Source organism: Camellia sinensis, chromosome 7 (genome assembly GCF_055761805.1).
Source record: "Camellia sinensis isolate YWXY chromosome 7, ASM5576180v1, whole genome shotgun sequence".
NCBI lineage: Eukaryota > Viridiplantae > Streptophyta > Magnoliopsida > Ericales > Theaceae > Camellia > Camellia sinensis.
Genome location: NC_138967.1, coordinates 145,220,974 through 145,243,533, shown reverse-complemented (window position 1 = coordinate 145,243,533; position 22,560 = coordinate 145,220,974). Strand labels below are relative to the sequence as shown.

General features: G+C 33.5%; 1 protein-coding gene across 1 annotated transcript; it reads right to left on the bottom strand.

Annotated features, from left to right (window-relative positions):
- Positions 1 to 228: 228 nt before the first annotated feature.
- Positions 229 to 2,069, bottom strand: LOC114258786 (F-box/kelch-repeat protein At3g06240). The gene has a single exon (XM_028198780.2). It carries the CDS (start codon positions 1,539 to 1,541, stop codon positions 357 to 359), a length of 1,185 nt encoding a protein of 394 aa, XP_028054581.2. The 5' UTR covers positions 1,542 to 2,069; the 3' UTR covers positions 229 to 356.
- Between the last annotated feature and the right edge of the window lie 20,491 nt (positions 2,070 to 22,560).

Sequence of the window (22,560 nt, the reverse complement as noted above, 5' to 3'; positions counted from 1 at the left end):
TTTTAGTTAATCCCCTGATCCAACAACCACCCTGTAAAAGGAGTCAACTAGCATGAAATATTGACAGTGTCAAGGTGATAAAACCTGAATATGAATATCCCATTTGACCTTATCATTACGTGCACAGAGATAGTTTTGACAACAATATGACTCAAAAGATTAAATTGACATAGCCACTAGATTAAGATAGCAATATTGCATTCAGGAAAAAAGAATATTGATGCAAGGTTGATGGTCATATGTAGCTCATGTCATTAAAAAATATCTGAGAAAACAAACTACAACAATTAAGTGCTACAAACAAACTATAACTATGAGTGGGGTATAAATAATCTTGCCTTCCTCTTCTTTCATCATTATGCTCCCTTGTTGGCAACGATGTTAGGAGAACTGGGATGCCCATGTGATTTCCATACTCCATCTGCCGCATCTAGTGCAACTAAGCTTTCTATGTAAGTATACAAATAAAATGAGTTTCCATAGACCCCATGATACTTGATTTGGTGACTTTGTGGATCATATGAAACCAACTCCCCTGGAAGTCCACCTTGAATAATTAACACATCGCCATTCCTTCTAAAACCCAGTACATTCGAAAATATGTGTTGTCCAATGACTGTGTATCGTTTAGTCCACGACTCTATGACACCATATTCTTCCATTACCCATATATGGAAATTACAAATCAGGTCCGTAGGGACTAAATCAGATTCAAAGTCGATTACAGCAAGTGACTCGCCCAATACTGCAACAGCCGTGCTTGTATGAAGCCTCCCATTAGTTTGATAGTTGGGCAAAGAGATCTCCCTAAACACCTCATTGCCCATATCAAATGCCACAATCAAGATCGCAGAACCACGCTTCTTTGCTGGATCAAATGCAACCCAATGAACAGCCCCGTTCACAAAGGCAGATGAGGTATTTATAAAAAATTCAAATTTAAAATCAACAACACAAACAGGTCTCCAAGAGTGCGTGCTAAGTGTATAAAGCTCCACCTTACACAGAACACTACCACCAGTCTTGAAGTCATTGAGGTACCCAATTTTCAACACTTTGTAGTCATTACACCTGTGATCGAACCCAAATCCGAAAACAAACCGAAGATTGCTATCGCTTATAGAATACCCAGATTCAGGAAGTGTCAAGAATCTCCTAATTGATGGGTTCCATAGTAAAGCACAACCTGAGCCATCATAATCCGATAAACACAACAACCCATTACAAGAACCCACAATTTTGAACGATTTACCAGATCTGTGAAATGGGTTTTCAAGGTCCACAAACTCATCACAAAAAGTTTGGTCATCGCTACATGAAATACAGTGCTCTTGATTCTGAATATGAGATGTATACTTGATGATAAGTAGTTGGGGGAGAGTGGTGTTTGATTTAGTTCGATTGAGGTGTGCGGTGATGAAACTTGGGTTTGCAATTAAGGAGTTCCAAGATTTGCAAACTGACCTGAATTGAAGCAGAGACTTCACTGGTAGTCTCGCAAGGATTTCGATCAAGACTTCGTCAGGTATGTAATCCGACATCGTTTGCGTCCTTCTTCTTTTTCCTTCTGATTCTTTTGAATTTCTTGTACAGTTAAGAAAAGATTTGAGCGTTGACCTGAGAGAAGAGAACTATAAAGGATGTGAAATTGAAATGAAAATGAAAGAGAAGAAAAAAAGACGCGTTGAAAAGTAAGTGAAGAAAGTTCAGGAGAAAGTTCCTATCTTTTTGGGAGGAGGAGGAGGACGCGGTTTGGACGTCTTCCGTTTTGATCATCTAAATTATTTATTTTTACAAAAATGATTCGTAGCTCGAAAGAAATGAGCTCGAATGGTCCGAAAATACCTCTCAGTTTCCTCTTCTCTTCTCTCCTCTCTATCTCTACCTATGTTTCCTCTCCTCTCCTCTTCCCTCTCATCTCCTCTGTTTCATTCAACTGTACTCATACATACATGAATAGAATGCAAAAAGTGAAATTGGGACTAGAAAGTAATGGAAATGAGTAGAAGCTCAAGATCTGAAGAGAAATTGGGACTACCAGTGTCTTGATCACTTAAATGGCTCAAATCACTTGCGCTCGAATCTTGTTGCTTGAGAGTGGCTCGATTTTTGTGGCTTAAATTGTGGCTCAAATCACTTGCGAGACTACCACAGGATTTCGATCAAGACTTTGAAACAAAAATCGAGCCACTCTCGAGACCTGAAATTGTGATTCAAATGGCTCAAATCACTTAAAACGACGTCGTTTTGACAAATTTGAGCCATTTGAGTCACAAATTTTTAAGCTATCAAACATTTTCCAAAAAAATATTAAGTTGATAGCTTATTAAATTTAGGGGTATTTTTTTTAAGGTTCCTGATATTAAGATTTTATAGTATAAAGGACATCAAATATTTTCATGATGTCTAAGGTCCCTCAACATCAATCTAAAGAAATTTCAGTCCTAGAGAAATTCTCCCCAGAGAAAATTGAACTTCTCTTCAAAGAAATTCTCTGGATTCAAACCAGCGAAAATTGAAATTTCTCTGAGTACAACAGAAATCCAGAGAAAATTGTGAAGAGAAAATTTATGTATCTATTCAGGAAAATTCTCTCACTGCACAAATTTCTCTGGCTCTTTTCTAATTTTTGCATGCCATATAGTGCAAAATGCCAAAACTCATCATCTCGTCTTTTTAATCACTGACATCTATAAAATACATCAAATGTTTGATAGCAATGGCAAAATTTAACAAGTTCAATGACATCTCCATTGAAGTACCCAACTGTTATAACATAATTATGACAGTTCAAAACAACAATTCTATTGAATCCAATGCATCAAGATCTAAAATAACTATTGTCCTGTATAGTTTGAATACAAAAAAGTCTTCTACTTTGATTAATACTTTTGAAGCACTTAATTATCAGTTAAAATCGATCAAAATGAACCTAGAGAAATTTGAATTTTCTTTGGGTTAACCCAGAGAAAATTCAAATTTCTCTGGGTTCAATCCAGAGAAATTTGAGAAATTCTTGGGGCCTCCGCTCATAAGCTGTTGCCTTCGCTTAGCCTTCTCCTGCACAGTCAAGGACTGATCGGACTCAATCGCTCGAATCGCCGCGATCAGATCCCTGGAGGATTCAGATCCAGCGGCCGGCTTGTCGATGAGATTAGGATCGGCGATGACGGAGCAATCGGGGCACTCCCACTGGACAGTATCGGCTAGAGTTTGAGGGGGAGTGGAAAGACAAGTGACATGCCAAGGTGTGACGCATGTCTTGCAGGTGAATCCGAAGGGAGTGGTGTTGTGGAGAGTGAAAATGAGGTCTAAGCTGGGCTGCTGCGGGGCGAGGATTTGCTGAGGGATCTCCAATCTCTGCTGCTTTGCGTCTGTAATTCGAATCCTCAGATGATCGTTTGTCTCCAAGCCACGGCGGCAGAGTCCGGGAAGTCACTGGAGTTTCATTAGATCTCCGACGTTTCAGCATTCCGACTTGAATCGACGGGGAAGATCGTACATGAAGACCCTAAGCGGCGACGCCATTGACGGTGAAGGTAGAGCTCAATCGGCTGGAGAATGAAGTCAGGGATGAGGAACAAGAGTTGATCTGGACAGGTCTGAGAATGGAGAAGTTTAGAGAGAGATGAGTTTTGATTTGGTAAGGTCAAATTTCTCTGATATATGTTTAGGGACCTTAGACATCAAAAAATAATTTTGTAGATCTCTTCCATTACGAAAAGTGGGAGAGGGACCCTAGATTAATTTTCCCTTAAATTTATTATATTTGTCATACAAAAAAATGATTGATAATTGTATTTTTTAAAAAATATTTTTTTTTGGTTATAAATTAGATAAATTGAATAGGATATGATTATCAGATCAACTTAATTTTTTTGAATGAAATACAGTGTTTAATAAAGAGTACTACTATTAGTACCCTACAAATTATTTTGGACCTCTCAATTTTTAACTTTTTTTATTACAATAATAATCTCAAATAAAATTACTACAAAGGATATCATTAATTTTGAAACACCCCATCTCATAATTAAACCTATACACCCACTACTGACTACATCATGAATTAGAGTTTATGAGAGCACCCATCTTCATCACCATTCATCTATCTTTCCCAAATCCCACCTTCAAAACCTACCCACTCTCAAAACCTTGAAAACCCTTTGGCGGCAATATTTTGGCAGTAACGGTGGCAACCATTTGATTACCTACATTGAACGGTCAAAACATGAAAATTTCTTAACACATTGAATGGTAAAAATTGTTAACGCTTACAGAAGTTTTTATTTTTTCAAGTTCAGGAATACAGGCCCGAACATTACTTATCTCCCGAACAAATAAGTAATATTCGAGAATGCAGGTTCGAATATGAAAATTTCTTAGCACATTGAACGGTCAAAATTGTTAACGCTTACAGAAGTTTTTATTTTTTTCAAGTTCGAAAATACAGGCTTGAATATTACTTATTTATTCATGAACACATTCTCGAACATAGATTATTTGTTCGAGAATGCAAGTCCGAACATGAAAATTTGTTAACATTTTTAACAGTTAAAATTCTTAACACTCGCAGAAATTTTATTTTTTTCAAGTTCCGTAGTTTTAATTTTGAAGAAGCAATGAGAGTGAGAGAGAGTATACTAACTGTGACAATAATTAAATCGGCAGAGACTGTATTCTTCTTCTTCTTCTTCGTGGGTTTTTAAAAGGATGAGACTTTCTTCTTGTTAGTGGGTTTTGTTAGGATTTTTTGGAAAAGAGGTTTTTTTGGGAGTGTGGGGGTGTAGAGGGTGTGCATTCACTGAGTGGAATGTTTAAAGATAATTTTGGTATTATTTGAGGGGAAAATAAATTTTAAGGGTTTCAAAATTTATAAGTGAGAGCCCAAAGAAATGGGAGGTCCAAAATAATTCATGGGATGCTAATTGCACCACTTTTAATAAAATAAACAATTCAAAATATCAAAATGGGACCCGTAAGGGCATCTCTAACGGTGCATCAATTTTTTTACCAAATTTGAGTAAAAATTTGAGGAAAAGCTCTCTTTGATATCAAGTGCTCCTACAGAGGGTTTGTGGCTTCATCAAACCATCGGTCGACAAGGCAGATGACCGGGCGGATATCTGATCGGTTGACCAGGCAGTGCAAATTTTTCACATTTTTTCTTCTTAAGGTGGTCATCCGGGAGATCGACCGCCCAGTCGTTTGTCCAGTCGACCAGCCAGTGTAATTTTTTCACAAGCTTTTGCTTTGAGATGGTCATCCGGGAGGACATCCAGGGGGACATCCGGTAGTGAAAATCCAACGGCAATGAGCAGTGATTTGATGAAAGAAAAATTAAATCCTAGATTTAATACTTATTTGATGAAACTGTTGGAGCTGGGGAAAAAAAAAAGAATCACTTTTCATCAAATTTAAATTTGATGATATGTTTGATACACAGTTGGAGATGATCTAATAAACATCACAAACCCCAAACAACACTCTCCCGTCCTAGATTTTGAACCGGAGAAGATCCTCCTCCTCTTAGGAAGGGAAGGAAAGAAGGGTTAAAAGTCAAAAGGTAAATGTGATAATGATAAATGCTTGTTTTAGAAAATAGGAAAAAAAACTAATTAATTGGCTTTTTTTAATTTTTTTTTAAAATATGTAGAAAAAATAGAGAGATGATGTGACCTAAATAAACCAATAAGTTAATTTTTTTCCAAGTTCCCAAAAGAGGCCAAACTGTGTGATAATTAGTGGGGTAGAGTTCGAGCGATTTAAAAGTAAAATTATAAACCAAATCGTGAATGGTAGATTGGTAAATAACCAAACCGCGGTTCGCACGATTTTAGGCAGTTTTAATTTGCTAGTTAATTGAATAATATTCTTAAATAATTATCAAGTATTTTGTATATATATAACACAAATTATATATTCTTAAACATTACCATTTCAAATCCATAATGTTTTATTTTATAATGTAAAGGTGAGAATTAAGATATCACAGCTGGCGATTGTGACGATGAACAAATCATGGGAGTGAATGGTAATGTTTGTTTGGTGATGATTGATTTTGATTTATTTTTTTGTATTACAATAATACTTCTCTATGTAGAAATTTTCCTCTTTCATGAAGGTTTTCTTCTAGGGATGACAATGGATAACTTATCATGTGGGTATTCATGGAAACCCAACTCAAATACATGGGTTTTCCCCTCTTTTTCTTATCCATTGGATAGGGTAAGTGATATTCTTTAAATATGCACAGGGGATGGGTTGGGGATGGGTACCCACTAATTTCCCCATATGTTTTTTTTTTTTTTTTTTTAAGATTCACATCCAAAACTAAATATACATTCAATCTTTTTTATTTATTTATTTATTTATTTATTTATTCAGGTTCACAACCAATTTTATTTATTTATTTTTATTTTTATTTTTTTTTAAGATCCACAACCAAAACTAAATATACCTCCAATCTTTTTTTATTTTTTATTTTTAAGGTTCACAACCACTTTTTTTTAAAATTTTTAAGATTCACAACCAAAGCTAAATATACGTTTAATCTTTTTTCTTTTCTTTTTTTTAAATTTTTTTGAAGGTTCACAACCAATTTTTTTTTTATTTTTTTTTATTTTTAAGATTCACAACCAAAGCTAAATATACATTTAATCTTTTCTCTTTTTTTTAATTTTTTTTTTAAGGTTCACAACCATTTTTTTTTTAATTCACAACCAAAACTAAATATACATTCAATCTTATTTTATTTTATTTGGCTCAACAATAAAATCAAATACACATTAATTAACATTGTCACATTATTTTTGTCAAATTTTATGCATATCTAAAAATTTTTAAATTTATTTAAAAAAATTAAGGACACTATCTAGTGTAGGTTTCGGTTTGCTTTTCTATATTATTTTATTTTGTTGTGTATTGTAATTTTCAGAATGGTTTGCTTGTTCTGAAATTTCAATTAACGAGTATGAATCTATTTGTTTTATGTTACCACACAATTTATATATATATATATATATATATATATGAATGTATTTGAAAATAAGAAAATTGTAGAGAATCAAAACAAGCATGAGTCGTGATTGATTAGAAATGATAGGTACAAAGATTTATTTGCTAGAAAAACAAAAAAGGGATACAAAGTCTTACTAAATAATTTTTTTAAATTAAAAGAATTTTTCTTAGTTATGAACAGATTTAACTGAAATCAGCTTGTTTCCCAATGTTATGCTTCATTTATTTAGATAGAAAATATTTTTTAATGAAAAATATTTTTTATAAAAAAATTAAAAATATATTTTTTTATATTTGGTGGTGGTGGTGATGGAACGAAGGTGAAAGTAGAGATTGTTACATAGTGGTGGGGTAATGGCGGCAGTGATGATGGTAGTGGCTATGGTGATGATAGTGTGACAGTGAAAGTGAGAATAGTGGTGATGGTATTGTGAAATTAGTAAAAATTTAATTGAAAAAATATTTTTTGTTTTTTAAAAGTAACAAACAACAAAATTCGTGGGGGACTAAAGGAAGAAGATGGAGGATGGATTGGGTGTGGTAATGTATAGATATCTTAAAATGAGTGGTTCAGATTTGTTAAAGGTATAATTAGATTTTGGATAAATTAAAATGAATGGTTCAAATTTGCTAAGAGAAAGATGGTTTAATGTCTAAAATGTCCGTGGCTAAGAGATCAACAAACAATTCCTTGTTTATGCCCTGATGCAATTTAATATGAGTCTTATAATACTTTTTTCAAACAAACTTTTTGATTGTCTCAAAATTATATATTTGATTATTACAAAACAAACTTTTTAATTAATTAATTAATGTGCATTTGATTTTGTTGTTGAACCAAATAAAATAAAATAAGATTGAATGTATATTTAGCTTTTGTTGTGAACCTTAAAAAAATAAAAAATAAAAAAAAATAAGTTGTTAACATTAAATATAGTAAAAAAGAAAGAAAAAAGATTGAAGGTATATTTAGCTAAAACCTTTATAAAAAAGAAAAAGAAAAAAAAGAAGGGTGTTAACATTAAATATATTAAAAAAGAAAGAAAAAAGATTGAAGGTATATTTAACTTTTGTTGTGAATCTTAAAAAAAAAATTATTAACATTAAATATATTAAAAAATAAAGAAAAAAGATTGAAGGTATATTTAACTTTTGCTGTGAACCTTAAAAAAAATAAAAAAATAAAAAAAAATGCTAACATTAAATATATTAAAAAAGAAAGAAAAAAAGATTGAAGATATATTTAGTTTTTGTTGTGAACCTTAAAAAAAAAAAAAAAAAAAAAAAAAAAAAAAAAAAAAATTGTTAACATTAAATATATTAAAAAAGATTGAAGATATATTTAACTTTTGTTGTGAACCTTCAAAAAAAAAAAATTGTTAACATTAAATATATTAAAAAAGATTGAAGGTATATTTAACTTTTGTTGTGAACCTTTAAAAAAAAATTGTTAACATTAAATATATTAAAAAAGAAAGAAAAAAGATTGAAGGTATATAGTTTTTGTTGTGAACCTTAAAAAAAAAAAAAAAAAAAAAAAAATGATTGTTAACATTAAATATAAAAAATAAAAATGGGGATTAAAGTGGGTTGGGGAAAATCCATACCCATTAAAAAATGGAGAGGGTGATATTCATGGAGAATAGGGAATGGGGAATAGAAAAATTTTATTATAGGAGAATAAGGATGAGAAATTAATATCCACCCCATTGCTCTCCATTACCATTCCTATTTTCTTCTACTGGAGTGGTGGTTTGGATTTTTTCCTACGTGAAAACTAATATACTTCCTGAGTGGAAGTTCTCTTTTATCTTTTTTAGAATCTATTTTGTATTTCGGTGTACATTATTTGACAACTAGCCATGAATCATCCCTAAAGCCACTTGTCACAAAATATTGACATACTAAAAAAATTATGGCACATCACATTAAAATTTTATTTGATATAATTTATATGTAAAAATGAGTTGGTAGTTATGACTCGTGCCTAAAGGCACTTGTCACACAATATTGACATACTAAAAAAATGTCACATCACATTAAAATTTTATTTGGTATAATTTATATGTAAAAATGAGTTGGTGAAACTTTAAAAGAATTTCATGTTTGCTATATAATAAAACACAAACACATCATGTTATAATTTAAGTAAAAATTAAATAAATAATAATATTTTTTTTTAAAAAAAGTGATGCTACTTAGATCTAAAAATTAAACTCATTTTTCAAATCTAATGATGTGACCGTCTATTAGAATATTTAAGGCAATTCTCTGTTTTATGTCTTTTTTGATTATCAACTGTAGGGAAGTATTTTGTGAATGACGACACATGGCCAAAGTGGATCCGAGATGTCGACTAAGGTGCCACGTGAGTGAGTCATAGTTGCCAAGATAATCGCGGTATTGCAGAGGTTCGGTGCGGTAATACCGAGATTATGGGATATTTGGATAGAAGACAAGAGTCTTAGATAAGAGGAGACTCTTAGTCTGGATAATGATAAAGCTTTTGAGAAGTTTATCTCTATCAAACTGAATTTGAGTCCTATGAAGTGAGACTTCTAGAGGACTAGGTCACTGCTGGCTATAAAAGTGAGGCACTCTCGTGGATCTAAAATACGTTTTAATTTGTGCATTGGGTGCTTGTGTGAAATCTTTGAAAGATTTTTTGACTGACTTAATCGTTGAAATGCCTCCGGGTGAACGAATACGGTATTTTTATTTTCTAGTTGGCAAGTAATTGACTCAATCTATTCTGCCGCGTGCTTTCCATCTAAATTCCCTATTTGGTTGTATGGTCGGAAATCAACACCCACATCAACTAATCATCTCACTTACACATTATTAAATTTAGAAAGTGTGTCTCAAAAATAAGCTTGTATATCAATTTTCTTAAAAAAATATCAATAATCCAATCATTTATTATTGGACCTTAGTTGTTTTTAGAATTTTAAATCACAATTTAAAAACAACCCATTGTAACTTGCATTTTCTATTCAGGTACATAAAGGAAATGATGGAGAGAGGGAATATCAAACTAACCATTAATGGGGTTTATCTCAACCCATGAATCCAATTAAACCTTTAATTTCAACCATTAGATTAAGCAAATCTTGATCCTTCGGAGTGACAAGTTGGACAGTTTTGGACTTGTTTTTCAAAACCTAGCTACTTTATTATGTAGATTTCAACTATTAGGTTGAACAAATTTTGATCCTTCAAAGTGACATGTGAGACATTTTTGGGCATTTTTTTTCAAAAACCTAACTACTTAATTTATTATGTAGATATAATTTTTTTATACAAAAATTATGCATAATAACTCATTTTTTCTTTTCAAATGCATAAAGAAAATGATTGAGAGAGAATATCAAACTAACCATTAACTAGGTTTTTCTTAACCCATGAATCTAATTATATCTTAATTCAAAGTAGGACAATTTTAACCATTAGATTGAACAAATCTTAATCCTTTAAAGTGACATGTAGGACATTTTTAGATAATTTTTCAAAAACCTAACTGCTTTATTGTATAAATTTATTATTGAATATGTAGTGTATTAAGGAGGTATTTAGAATAATCTAAATAAGTATATTTTTTTTATTTTTTATGAAAAATATACAGAAAAGTAGAAAGTTAATGTGGCCAAAATAAATATACTTATCTAAATAAATACACTTATATAGTGCATGCCAAATTGCCCCCAAGTCTCATGTTTTCCCAAAAAAAAAAAACTACTAATATTATAATGTCCAGTTTATTGCAATTAAATTGATTCCTTAACTGTTCTATTCAAGACAATAAATTTATGTCAAATTCTCCCTAAAGTGCCAATGTGCCATTGGCGTATTAAAAATAAAGAAATATAAAATAAATATCCACAAATAGTGACAAATAAAGTTGTACTTTTACATGAATAATGCTAAACATATCAAAAGATTTACTAATAGTTTTATCAAATGTCTCATATGGGTATGGATTCTACACTCATATTAAACATCTGATAAAAATATTGATAAATTTCTTGAAATCCCTAGCATTTTTCTTAACATACTTCTCCTCCCATCATATAATCATCCACACAAAAGTAATGCAGTAATAATCAAAATTATAAAAAAATAAGAAATGCTAACTGCACAGGATTATGCATTTTAATACTCCGCGCACCTAACATAGCTCATAAAAAATTATATGTCGACATTGTATTATTAGTACAATGAAATGAATCTCATCTTCTCTGCATCATTATATGTATTGCTGACATACCATTTAATATGTAATTTTCTGTATAAAAATTTGGGCATCCTAATATCACTGTCCAGCACAAAATCACATGCCACTTTCAGCCATTAAATAAATAAAATAAATCTGAGTAATTTGTAAGTCACCTAGATAGGTCAAAATTAACATTAATTTGGATTATAATCGAATGTCACTTTGGTCATAATCAATACCACCACAATAGATCGTACTACTATACCTAATTAAACGTTTAAATAATTGTAATCAACACCAATTCAGACCTGATATGGCATTCCACAACCTAGCACAAGTGAGTGAAGCCGAGCTAGTTGAAAAAAAAAAAAAAATCAATAAAGATGTCATACTCCATGAATGCGTAAGCTTATGATCTTAGAATATCCAAGAATCAAAGTTTCTGCAAAGCCACAATTGACAGGCAATTTGGCTACAAACTTTGCCAATCAACACAAATAAATTCCAACAAGTGGTTCGAATGAAACAATTAAAGAAAGAGAAACAAGATATTGAAGAATAATAAAAGAAAACTTCATTAATCTTCAAAAAGTGCAAGAATTTTGTGGATGAACATAATTTGATTATAAACTAATACTGTTCTACTCGTAAAAGTTTAGATAATCTACTCCAAAGATAGGAAAGAAAAAGAGATATGTTTTGTTGTTTGATTGATGTCTCCTCTTGTTTGTGCCTTGCCAATTTATAGGATCATGTCCACGGTTTCCTTCAACTGCTCAACAACTGCTCTTCCTTCTATAGCCACGTTGCCACAAACATCATCAGAAATTACTTCATCATCATCCAATATGATAGCCATGGTGCCACAATTTCACAACTTCCTTAAACCACTTGATGCCTTCCATGGCTCCTGCACAAAGCATAATGTTAGGTCCCTAAGTCTTGTCAAACCCGCAAACAAACTTGTGTGGTTGAGTTGTAATTTTCTGTGCTGTTTTATGTTGCTCGCTCGAGCGATGAAGTCCTCGCTCGAGTAAAGGACTGCGTCTGGCTTAAAACCTAAAAGAGATGAATATGGGCTCGAGCGAAGACTAGGTGGATCGAGCGAAGAACTGCATTTGCATAAAACCTGAAAGAGTTCATTTCTCGCTCGAGCGAAGGTTTCGTGGCTCGAGCGAAGACACTTATAGAAATCACGCGAGTTAAGGTTCTCGCTCGAGCGAAAGAAGCTTCGCTCGAGCGAGCTTCAAAATCCGAATTTCTATAAGTAGTTGGTTTTCTCCAAAAACAATGATTACTCTTTCAGATCTACTTTGAGGTTTTCTAAGGTTTTCTTCTGGAGAGTTTTTTGTGAGTTTTCCTTGATAACATTGATTGAGTGTTAAACTCATGAATTGAGAAGCATACATCAAGGAGGTTGATCGAATACATACAAGAGTGTTATTCTTCGGTGGATTCCGAAGTTTCAAATGTAGAGTTTCAAAAGGCGTTTGATTCTGTACGTAGTCGTTAATTCGACAAGTGAAATTGTGGATTCAACTTCAGGTGGATCAGTTCCAAAACGAAGGCATGGTGAAAAAGTTATAGAAGATTCAAAGGAAAATTGACTGAGTTGGGTAATTTGTGTATTATCTTTGTAATCTTTCTTTCTTCAGTAGCGAATTGATTAGTGGCGTTTCGCCCGTGGTTTTTTATTACAATTGAAGGTTCTTCAATTGTGATTTTTTCACGTAAAAATCGTTTGTGTAGATTTATTGTTTATTCTTAAAACAACAATCTAAATCACTTTCGTAAGTGCTTGATGATTTAGATTGAGTGTTTTAAATATTTGGGAATTGGAATATTTTAAATCCTGATCTAATCACAAATCACTTAGGATTTTCACATAACAACAACAGTAAATAATAATAATAATGTGGCCATAGTAGGTCTTGAAAGATGGTCACGGTCTCAATCGACAAATCATAATTGACAGGTCACAATCAACATATCTGAATTTGGCCATAATCGATAGACCATAATCGACAGGAAATATTTTATGATGCAACCACTAACACTAAAATCTTGTCTATAAAAGCTCTTGATTAACATTGTCTTGCTCATCCAAGAGTGCTAGAGACTTCTTTATAGTTAATAGAATATGGGTTCCCCTTTGTATCTCTTTGTGTTCATGCATTTACTATTCTTATTCTCTTGCTTTCATCATATGATAACAACCGACGCTTTCTCTTCTGCGCAGCCACTACGCCATGCAGATGAGAGCTCTGCCCTATTGCAATTCAAGCAAAGCTTTTAAATGGATAAATTTGCTTCTCGTGATCCTTTTGCGTATCCAAAGGTTGTATCATGAAAGCTCAAAGGAGCAAGTGGCGATTGTTGCTCATGGGATGCTGTGGAGTGCGATGAAGATGAAGGTCATGTGATTGGCCTTGACATCAGCAACAGTTTCCTCCACGGTTCTATCAATTCAAGTAGCAGCCTCTTCTACCTAGTTCACCTTCGGAGACTTAACCTTGCTGATAATGACTTCAATTACTCTCAAACCCCATTAGAAATTGGCCATCCCTCAGGGTTAACAAGTCTCAACCTATCCCAAGCTATATTTTTCAGTAAAATTCCTCTGAAAATCTCAAAATTGTCCAAACTGGTTCCCCTTGATCTTGCTTACAATGTTGACCCATCAAATTTAGGAATATTGAAACTTGAAATCCCTGATATGAGAAGCCTACTTTAAAACTTGACTAACCTCAAAGTGCTTTATCTCACTAAGGGGAGCATATGTTCTGATGGAAATCCTAGATTAGTATTGGATTCATGCAACTTGATGGAAATCCTAGATTTTTTGTGCTTCCAAGATGAACTTCAGTGGCTATGTCTTGAGACAAACAAAATTCACGGCCAAATTCCATCATGGATGTTAAACACAAGTAAGGAAACTTTAGAGATATCCCTTAAAGAAAAATTTCTGACTGGCTTTGACCATCATCCAAATATCATTCCTTGGGTTAATTTAGGCATTTAAGACCTTGGCTATAACATGCTGCAAGGGCAACTACCAATTCCACCACTGTCCACCCTCTGTTATTATGTCCCAGACAACAGATTGACTAGAGAAATTCCACCATTGATCTGTAGATTGAGTTCTCTTTACAGACTTGATTTGTCAAATAACAACTTGACTGGAAGTATTCTTCCATGTTTAAGTAACCTCAGCGATTGTCTGTCAATCCTAAATCTCAAAGGTGACTACTTTCAGGGTTCCATTCCTCACTCGTGCAATAAAGGAAAAAAATTGAAGATGATTGACTTCAGTCGGGGGAAAGTGCTGAGATCATTAACAAGTTGTACCATGGTTGAGATTCTTTATGTCTCAAATAATCTTATTGAAGATACATTCCTCTTTTGGTTGGGAGTTCTTACAGAGTTGCAGGTTCTTTTCTTGCAATCCAACAAATTCTATGGTGCAATAGGAAGCCCTAAAACTAAGTTTGTGTTACCAAATCTGCGCATCATTGACTTCTCTCACAACGATTGTACAACTGATTTGCTAACTAATTACTTTCAAAATTGGAACGCAATGAAATTTTTTGACATGGACAGGATGGCATATATGTATGAAACCACAAAATTCCCAGCACATAATCATATATTGGTCGAATAAAGTTATTTCTACACAACGAATATAACAAACAAAGGTGTAAATACAGAGTATGAGAAGATCTTGAATATCTTCACTGCCATTGACTTCTCAAGCAACAAATTCAAAGGGGAGATTCCAGAATCTATTGGAAAACTCAAAAGGCTCCAGCTACTCAAACTTTCCAACAATGACCTTAGAGGTGAAATCTCATCATGCTTAGGGAACCCAATAAAGCTTGAATCATTGGACTTTTCTCAAAACATGCTTTCAAGGGAGATCCTTCAGAACCTAGCATTTCTCACTTTCCTTGGATTCTTAAATGTCTCAAATAACCATCTCATTGGACCATTCCACAAGGGAAAAAATTCGATACATTTGAGAACAATTCCTATGAGGGGATCTAGGATTATGCAGATATCCTTTGTCAAGGAAATGTGCAAAGGCAAAGGCACTACCACTATCGCCACCACTGAACTCAAAGCAAGGTAATGATTTAGCATTCCCAGCTGCAGTTGATTGGATTGTCATATGAATGGGATATGTGAGTGGGATAGTGGTCGGGATGGTTATTGGGCACACATTGACCACAAGGTGTCATGAATGGTTCATTGACACTTTTGGAAGGAAGCAACACAAACTGAGAAGGGAAAAAAAGAGGAGACGAGGAAACTAAAGTTAATTGGCATTGTTTCATGATAAATTTTATACTTACAGATACATTTTTAGTTTTACTAAATTGTTTTTTTTTTTTTGGTATACTAAATTGTTATGTACAATGTTGTTGCGATTTGTTTTAGATGAAATCATGTGGCTCTAGCTTGTATTTATGACATTACTATATGTATTTTGTTTGACAAGACAAGTTGGGTTGATGCCCTAAGGTAGGGTTGCAAAAATTCTAGTAAGCATCATGTATCATCCAAAGACATTGGTCATTTCTTTTTTTCTTTTTCTTTTTCTTTTTCTTTTTTTTTATCAACAACAAAAACTTTATTGAAAATTCAAAAAAAACAAGCAAGGATGAGGCATCCTCTTACAAAAGGGCAATGGTAATACATAAAATGAAACCCATAACAAGCTAATCCTGAGCAAAAGCTTACATATCACACATCGCCAAACCAATCTCTAGCTAACAAAAAAAGTAGGACTCCCTTAAATAAAGAGCTCCCTGACACCCAAAAAGAAGTTAAGTGACAAACATTATCCAAAAACAGCCCACCTCCCGGAACTTATTTTCAAACAACCTCACATTTATCTCCATCCATAGAACCCAAAAAGTTGCGAAGACGGCACAAGACCATAACACTTTGACTCTCTTTGATCCTCCAAATGTGCAAAAATCAACTAGAAGCATAAGCGCACTCCCTTTTGGGGCTACCCACATAACATTTCCCAAAGAAAACAATCTATGTCATAAATTCAAAGCGATTGGACAATGTAAGAATAAATGATCTACGGATTCCCTATTCTTACTGTGAGAACCCGAATATAAAAATTAAGTAAATAATTAAATAATAATAATATTACAATCTTAAATATTTTGGTGGTGAATCCTAAAGTGCAAATTAAATATTATTGGAGGATCTTTTAACTAATTTTAAACCTAAAATAAATTTATGGTGAAAGTCTTTAATTTAGAGGCAAGATTTATTATTTTAAAAAAAAATGGAGAAGAGGTTGTGACTTGAACTCTAGACCACAAAATTAATAAATAAGGCTCTTATCATTTGAGTTGCATATAACATATATATAAATTTTGTAAATTATTTATATATTTGACCTACACATGCTTTAGGTGTATCCAACCACCAATATTAAATAAAATATACACAAAACCCTACCTTCTTATTTATTCTTCACAACTGCCGTGAGGGGGAGATAGAGAGAGAGAGTGAGAGAAAGAGAGAGAAGAGTTGCTTGCAAAGGAGATTGAAGGAAGGACCAAGTAAGTATTTTATATATATTCACATATGCTATTGTTTCTTTTAGGTAAGGCTATGGTGTAGTCATTTAATTGTTGAGATCATTGTCTTGTGAGGATGATGAATGGTGGTGTGAAAAATTAATGGTTGGTGATGGGAGGTTTTGGGTGTAGTTGATTTCTTTTGCAAGCAAGTACAAGTGGATATTGTGGATGTAACTATGGTTCTGCGGATATTATTTGGGGCTGCAAATATTAGTGCATGAGTGACTCATAATAATAGTTTAGTCTTGGCTTACCTTTTGTACTATAACAATCTCTGTGTATATATTTCGTTTTAAAGAAATCTGAAAGCAAATTAAGAGGTAGAACTTGTGCTTAAATGGTGGGTGGATATCTTTAGAATTCTGCACATAATCACAAACTTTAAAAATCAAGGAACCATATCAAACGAAGGAATTTTGAACTGAAATTTTTACAGTAGATTAATTACATATTGAATTTCATATCTGAAGTTTCTCATAATTTTCGGGAGTCAAAATCTATATAAACTGATGTGTTCAAATCTGTCCAGAAAACTGATTTAAAACAGTAAGTTCGAAAGCATCGTTCTCTTTGGGTATAGATCCAAAAATTATCAAATTAGTGTCATTAGAACCGGTTACAAGTCTAGTTTCATAAATTTTTAGCCTGGCATTGATTTTTCATGTATACTAAGATAACCATTAATTTCTTTAAAGTGCTGCAGAAAACAACCTGTTTAGATATAATTAATTGTAGATAATTATTTTGATAAGAAAATCAAGTAAAACCAATTGGGTTTGAAACTTAGGATATATTAGTTGATATCTGGAGGGTTTTGGAATTCTTCAAACAGCATGGAGTGGGCTTTTAATTTTCAAAGTTAGCAAATAGATTGAGAAAACTTGTTTAAAACTTTGTTTTATCTTAAAGTCACTTTTAGTTGAGTTTTGATCGAAACCCATGTCTTGGGTGATTTTAGACCTTGAAGAACATGAACTTAGGTAATATTTAAGAGTAACGGTGGGTTGGGTTGAGCTGTGTTTAGTGCGCTTTAGTTTGAGGTTACTTAGTTCCTATTCTTTAGTATTTTTAAATTAATAGTGACGTGTAGTTTTCATACTTGATTCAGGGCGCTAGGTGGACTTTTATACTCTATTCGAGGATTATATTATTTCATTTCTAGGTGAGTAGTTTCATGCTACATATTTTTATAAATGTTTCCCTACCCTGAACTGTTGGAAAATTTAATTGTTGTTTCGGGACTAAACTGTTTTGATATTATATTATCAATGGAATCAAATTATTTCTGAAACATGTGTGAACTTGGCATACTGTAAATTATTTGTTTTGGTCTCATGTTTATAATGGTGAACTACCATGTTTTGCGAAACTGATATGTATTGATTATTGGGACCATCTGTATATTTTAGTCTAGGGAAATTCCACTGTATGTGGTGACTCTAGCCACTAGGAAACAGATCCGAGTTGGGCCGTAATGACTCTAGTGCTCAGCAATTGTAAGGAAAAGACCTAGGTCAGGTGACCTTCAATCGGATCGTCTTAGAGAAAAGGCCCAGGTTGCCACCCTGAAGATAACTCTTAGTTCGGTATTGGATCCAACGAGACTTATAGCCTTGAAAACTGTGTGGCATGTTACTTGTTATTTCTTGGTTCCCAGAAAATTATTAGTGTTCATGTTGTAATATTTTTAAGTGGAAAATGTTATTTATCATGTTTTTGAGAGAAATGAGTATTTTAACTATTGAACTGTGGAACCTTCTTTTTGAAACAGATTGTCTTTACCAGATTGTATGTCAATCTAGTTTCTATGATATATATCTTATTTTGGAATTGAACCCTGTTTTCAAAACTGTATTTACTATCCATGTTGCTACTCACTGAGCTATCAGCTGACTTAATTGTTTATCATTTCCAAGTATTAGAAGGACTTAGAGTGGACTCATGGTGTAGCGAGGACTCAATTGCATGGACCTCTAGGACATTCATTTATTTTGTTTTAGATTGTTATGTCAAGTTGTGCATATTTATTTTTATTTATTTTTATTGGGGTTCATTTAGGATTATTTTGTTATGTGGGTTGTTTATATCCCATAAGTTTGGATGGTATTGCTTATTGGACTTTTGTTTAGTTGTTCAATTTGATTATAGTTTCATGTTTAGGCTTACGTGTGCCTTAGACTAAGGCCCTGTGGGCCACGGCCGGTCATACCGGGTTTGAGGTGTGACACTTACAACATATAATGCACCACTGAGGATTTAGAAAACTATTAGGTCTCCGTTTCTGCAATGTATCATTTGTCAAAATGCCTCCATGAACCAAGGCCCACATGAACACCTTTACCTTTAGGAGAGTACAAGCCTTCCAAACTTTTTTACAAAAAGGAAACTGAGGAACATGAGGATTATCAATGATGTAATCAAAAAAGGACTTACAAGAAAATATCTCAGATGAATAAAGAGCTCAAACCCTTTTGTCCCCCAAAAGAGGAGATAAAAAAAAAAATGATCAATTCTGGACAATAAAGAAGTCAACTGTAAAGCCTCCCTATCATTAAGATTCCTAGAAAAATCAAAATTCCAGGAAATTGGAGCTAAAAGTGAACAAGCCATGTAAGCAATTGAAAAATAATGAGATCGAGCCACTCTATATAGATATGGGAAGTCAGTAGCAAAAGAAGATTGACACATCCAAACATCCTCCCAAAATCACAAGCTCCCCATTGCCCACTCTTACAGAAAGGTGATGAGACCAACATGTGAAAATTTGAGAAATTGACTTCCAAGGAGCACGACAGTTACCCCTCAAAACCACCCATTATTTCCTTTTCTTCATATTCGAAGAGAGAGAACATATGACTTGGAGGCTTTTGAGAAACTTAAATCTTAACAAAATCCTATGCCTATCTAGATCTTTTCTTTTATATGGTGATGAAGGGCATAAAAATAAATAAAAAATAAAAAAAGAGGGCAGATCTGAAATTTTACATAGCACGTTTAGGGTATCATAAAATGAAGTTTTGGAATAATGTTGAATCTTTGTTTGCGTTTATTTTAATTTAGTATGTTGTTGGATAGATTTTATATCATCATAGTAGGTTTTAATAGTTGGAGGTAATTTGATAATTTTATTAGAGCAAATTACACATTGTACTGTTGAACTTTCATCTAAATTTCACTTTGGTCTTTGTGTTTCAATTGTAACAATCTTAACCTCGTACTTTTAAGCGAGTTTCAATGTGACCCTTTAATCAACTCCCATTACAAAAAATAACGTTATTATGTTGACTGGCCAAGGATAGTTTTGACATTTTAATATTTTAGACCAATGACTTTTAATGTATTTATTTCGTTATTCATGTCAAGGAAGGAGAAGTCTTTGTTTATTGCTAGAAAAAGTAAGGAAAAGTAGTGGAAGTCTAGAACCAAATGGGAGGTCCATATAATTGTTGGAAATCTCAAGGGAAATCCATGTAATAATTCAAAACTATGTTATAGAACTGCTAAGGCCGGCAATGCTTGGGTTATCAATTGATATCAATGTCTCAAAACAGCAAAGATTGGAAGACACACGTTGTAAATATGAAACATCAAGGAAAATGAATACAAAAATGTTTGCTGCTAAGCTAAGAAGCATGAACACTTCTAACCAAATGACGTATCCGTGTCATGTCTGTGTCGGACACTGACACTCTTTGGCCACTTCTCCGACACATGTCTGACACTCTTCAAAACGTGTCCCATTTTTAATTGTTTTTAAAGACCCTAACACTCTTTAAATACTTGGAGGACACACATATTTATCACTGGAACACACGTGCCTACGGATTAGACACAGGTCAAACTAATTATAAGTTGGAACAAAATAACTTATGATACAATAATAAAACAAAAACCATTTACATTTACAAAAATTATTGTCATATTATATTTTTTACTATTTTTGAATGATATATTCATATATATATAACATATAATAAATATATAAAATTATATATTTTATGCGTATCACACACGTGTCGTGTCTTGTATTTTTTAGAAATTGGCTTGTTGACGTGTCCATTTTGTGTCGCGTGTCCATGTCCGTGCTTCTTTACTGCTAAGTAAGGTATCATATCCAAACTAGGAATACAACAGATTTAACATATCAAAAAAATTTTAATATCTTCATCATATTTGTATAAATATTTTTAGAAATCATGATTTCCTACTCTCCTAATATTTCACCTAAATCCAATCTTGGCTTTGCTTGGTCCATGTGTTAGGCAGAGCATACATAGACCTAGGGTTCCGACAAGGGATCCCTCGTCATAAAAAAAGTTACATACTTTTCTCAAGGTCGAAAGACATTTTATTGAGGAATAATGGCACCAAAAAGCATGTATCACAAGAATATATCTTCAACATAGCATCTAAAAGATAATTTGCATATAGTTTCATCCTTCCCTCTATTTTCCAACCAAAGATGTTCATGCGTTGAGTACAACGTTCAACAAGTAGCATATTTTCCCAATCAACTTATATAATATTCTATACAAACATACATGAGAGGAACCTAGCACATTTTAATACCAAGAATTAAAAACAATATGTGAAAAGGAAATCAATCCATATTAATTTAACCGATATTCTGATTTTAAGTTCTTCCTCATTTCTTTTTAGCTGATCTCCTGATCCAACAACCCTGTAAAAGGAGTCAACTAATGTGAGATATTGACAATGTCAAGGTACCAAAACCTAAATATGAATAGCCCACTTGACCTTATCTTTACGTGCACATAGAAAGGTCCAAGGCAAACTGGGAGGCATGAGCTCAAAGATGTGAGCATCATTATGAGCATGGGTATACATCTGGGACAAAGCACGCTAGAGGCTAGGGACTATGACGCAATAAAGAAACATGTGATAGATACGATCCTCCATAAAATTAAACATTCAACCCAAAATAGTGCAATTATCAATATTCCACTGGGTCCGTTTAGGGTCGGTTTCATCAGTCTGGGTAGTAGAAAGCAAGAGCCAATGAGCTTCTCTCTTGGCCCCTAAATAGAGTTTAAGGGAATGGCACCAGGTGGCAAAAATTTCCCATTTAGCACCACACTCGTAATGCGATGAACAGGAGTGTCATGAGAAAGAGAAAAATCAGAACTCATGGGAATAGATTTAGTGGTCTCAGCAGAAGGAGCAGCAAGAGGTGTCTCATCAATTATGGTGATAGGTTTGAAAGACACATAAAGTCACAACAACACAGTCTAAAAAATGAAAACAAGAGGCCAGAAAAAATTCAATGGCCTATACAATTAAATGCGACCAAATAAAGCCAGTAGCCCACTCCACAAACAGAAAGGGGAAAAAAATGCTCAACACATTAACTTAGAGCACCCAAATAAGGAAAAGAGTATAACAAACCCTAGGGACAGAATCGAACCAGTCTCATTCACATAAGAGACTGGTCGGCACTCACATTGCCCTCAGCAAGGGTTTCTAGGGACTGCTGAGGGTCAAGGGTTAAGGAAGAGGGGTTGTCGACTAGTGGGTGGCGGTTGGGAAGGCGTTTCGGCTGGTGGGCAAGGGCTGGAAAGGAGTTTTGACTGGCTAGGAGAGGAGGAGAGAGGCTGTCGACTGGTGGATTGTGGCTAGAAAGGGGTTTCGGTGGTGGCTAGTTAAGAGAGAGAGGAAAAAAAGGGTGGTTAGGGTTTTTTTAGACTATGATACCAAGAAGAA